Source organism: Tachysurus fulvidraco, chromosome 1 (genome assembly GCF_022655615.1).
Source record: "Tachysurus fulvidraco isolate hzauxx_2018 chromosome 1, HZAU_PFXX_2.0, whole genome shotgun sequence".
NCBI classification, from domain to species: domain Eukaryota; kingdom Metazoa; phylum Chordata; class Actinopteri; order Siluriformes; family Bagridae; genus Tachysurus; species Tachysurus fulvidraco.
Genome location: NC_062518.1, coordinates 50,700,327 through 50,702,799, shown reverse-complemented (window position 1 = coordinate 50,702,799; position 2,473 = coordinate 50,700,327). Strand labels below are relative to the sequence as shown.

Genomic DNA, 2,473 nt, shown 5'->3' with positions numbered 1-2,473 from the left:
AAACACAGTCCACAGCTTAATGTCTCCAAAATCCACAGAAAGGTTCCAAAGAACGAAACCTGACGTCTCTTCAACAGTAACGGTGATAAACCTGACCGACCGTCACGTGCAACCGTCTTTGTGTTCACCGTCTGTTTTTACCTCATCCACCTCATCCATCTTCTGATGCAGTGAACCAGACAAAAAACTGTCTATAATTCAACCACAACAGATTAACAACAATCACGACCCAAGAACAAGAATGTGATCATTAACAGTTTGGTGTCTTTGTCGAGCTCCAAGTAGAACAAAACAGGACTTTTTAATAACAGCGGTCACGACACTATACTCACCTGTGACACATTATTCATCCTCTCTCTTTTTACCTGCTTGTACACTTGATAAGCAAAGAACAAAGAACCCCATCAAAATAAAAGTCTTCATATAAAAAGTCACATTTAAACTCCATCCTCTACAAACAGGTCAGTGTTAGAGAAAGAAAATCTTCATCACACATCTGAGTTCGCTGCCTAGCTTGTTTCTAACATAATAAGGAGATAAAGCTGAACATTTTCCCACTTCGTCTGTCCTATTTTTATTAGAAAGAACAATTGAGTAAAAAAGCCATGACAGAGTGAATCTCCCCACAACACTGTGTCACACACAACAAAAGATGAGGAACTTCAACATAAAGAGATACCTGAAGGACATTAGAGTGTTTTAATATTTACTTTTTATATTTTCTATCCATATTGATCCCATTTTGTCAGTCTGATGTTTTTCTCATCTGTGAGAGTTTTGTTAAATGTCACTTTCAATATAAACAGAACAGAAAAAGTCTTTCACTGGTGTTTAGTTCAGAAATGTCTTTAGTTCTTAAATGCATGCAGTTATTTTGTAGAGATATTTTTACATACATTTTAGAGAACACTTAATTTTTCATGATTCATATATAAAAGCTATAAAATGCCTCATATGATGTTATAAGATGTTGTCCATGTGGCCCAGCCCTCAGTTCAGATATAACATGTTAGTGTAAAAAGTGACACAATCTTCTGTAAAAGTACCAGAGGTTTGTGTAAAGATGATTAGAGGAACTATTAACACACATTAATCCAAACAGTGCAGTTCAGTGTTACATTAAAATAATAAACCATGCAGTAATACAGTTATAAATAAAAATACTCACTCAGCTTTTCTGGAGGCTTTGACCACTGGCAGCAGCTTCAGGAGACATTCATGTGATGGATCATATTTACTCAAATTAAACACATCCAGCTTCTGTTCTGAGTTCAGTAACACAAACACCAGAGCTGACCACTGAGCAGGAGAGAGTCTGGTTCCTCTGAGACGACTGTAACCTTCTCTGTTCAGGTAAGTTTGTACTTCCTGCACTAGAGAATCATCATTCAGTTCATTCAGACAGTGGAACAGATTGATGGATTTCTCTGGAGATGGATTCTCCCTGATCTTCTCCTTGATGTACTCCACTGTTTCCTGTTTGCTGTGAGATCTGCTTCCTGTCTGTGGCATTAAGTCTCGTAAAAGAGTTTGATTGGTCTCTGAGAGACCCAGAAGGAAGCGGAGGAACAGGTCCAGGTGTCCATTCTCACTCTGTAAGGCCTTGTCCACTGCACTCCTGAGGAGATCAGACATGTTTGGCTTCCTGAGGAGATCAGACATGTTTGACTTCCTGATGAAACTTTTAAGATCTTTCTTCTCTAACACATTTCTCTTTTTTGAGATGAAATACAGAAATGTGTATAAAGCAGCCAGAAACTCCTGAACACTCAGATGTACGAAGCTGAACACCTTCCCCAGGTGAAGCCCAAACTCCTCTCTGAAGATCTGGGTACACACTCCTGAGTACACTGACACTTCTCTGACATCAATGCCACACTCTCTCAGGTCTTCCTCATAGAAGATCAGGTTTCCTTTCTCCAGCTGGTGGAAAGCCAGTTTTCCCAGTGCCATGATACTCTCTCTGGTCTGCTGAGGATCAGGGTCACATTTCTGATGGTACTTTTGGTTCTTGTGTTTGATCTGAAAGATCAGGAAGTGTGTGTACATTTTAGTCAGAGTCTTGGGGCTGTCTCCACCCTCTGCTTCATCCAACATTTGTTCTAGAACAGTGGCTGAGATCCAGCAGAAGACTGGGATGTGACACATGATGTAGAGGCTTCTTGAAGACTTCAGATGTCTGATGATGTTATCAGCCAGGCTCTGATCACTGATCCTCTTCCTGAAGTACTCCTCTTTCTGACAGACTGAGATTTTGCTGCTTCATCAGATTCAGCTCTCTAAAGGGACGTGGGAACATGAAGGTGACGTCCTGATTTACTTCTCCTTCAGCCCAGTCCAGGATGAACTTCTGCACAGAGACTGTTTTTCCAATTCCAGCAACTCCTTTAGTCAGCACAGTTCTGATGGATTTGTCTTTAAAGAGCTCATTACATTTGATGGGTTTTTTCCTGTGTTGCTGGTCTCCTGGACG

General features: G+C 40.4%; 1 protein-coding gene across 1 annotated transcript in view; it reads right to left on the bottom strand.

Moving 5' to 3' along the window:
• Positions 1-2,007, bottom strand: part of LOC125141454 (NLR family CARD domain-containing protein 3-like) — a gene marked incomplete at its 5' end in the record, with an annotated part of 6,566 nt that extends 4,559 nt beyond the window's left edge. Inside the window, one exon of the mRNA XM_047815063.1 lies at positions 1,169-2,007. Within this exon, the coding sequence (XP_047671019.1) occupies positions 1,169-2,007 (839 nt within the window). The remainder of the gene's footprint in view (positions 1-1,168) is intronic.
• Positions 2,008-2,473: the final 466 nt, after the last annotated feature.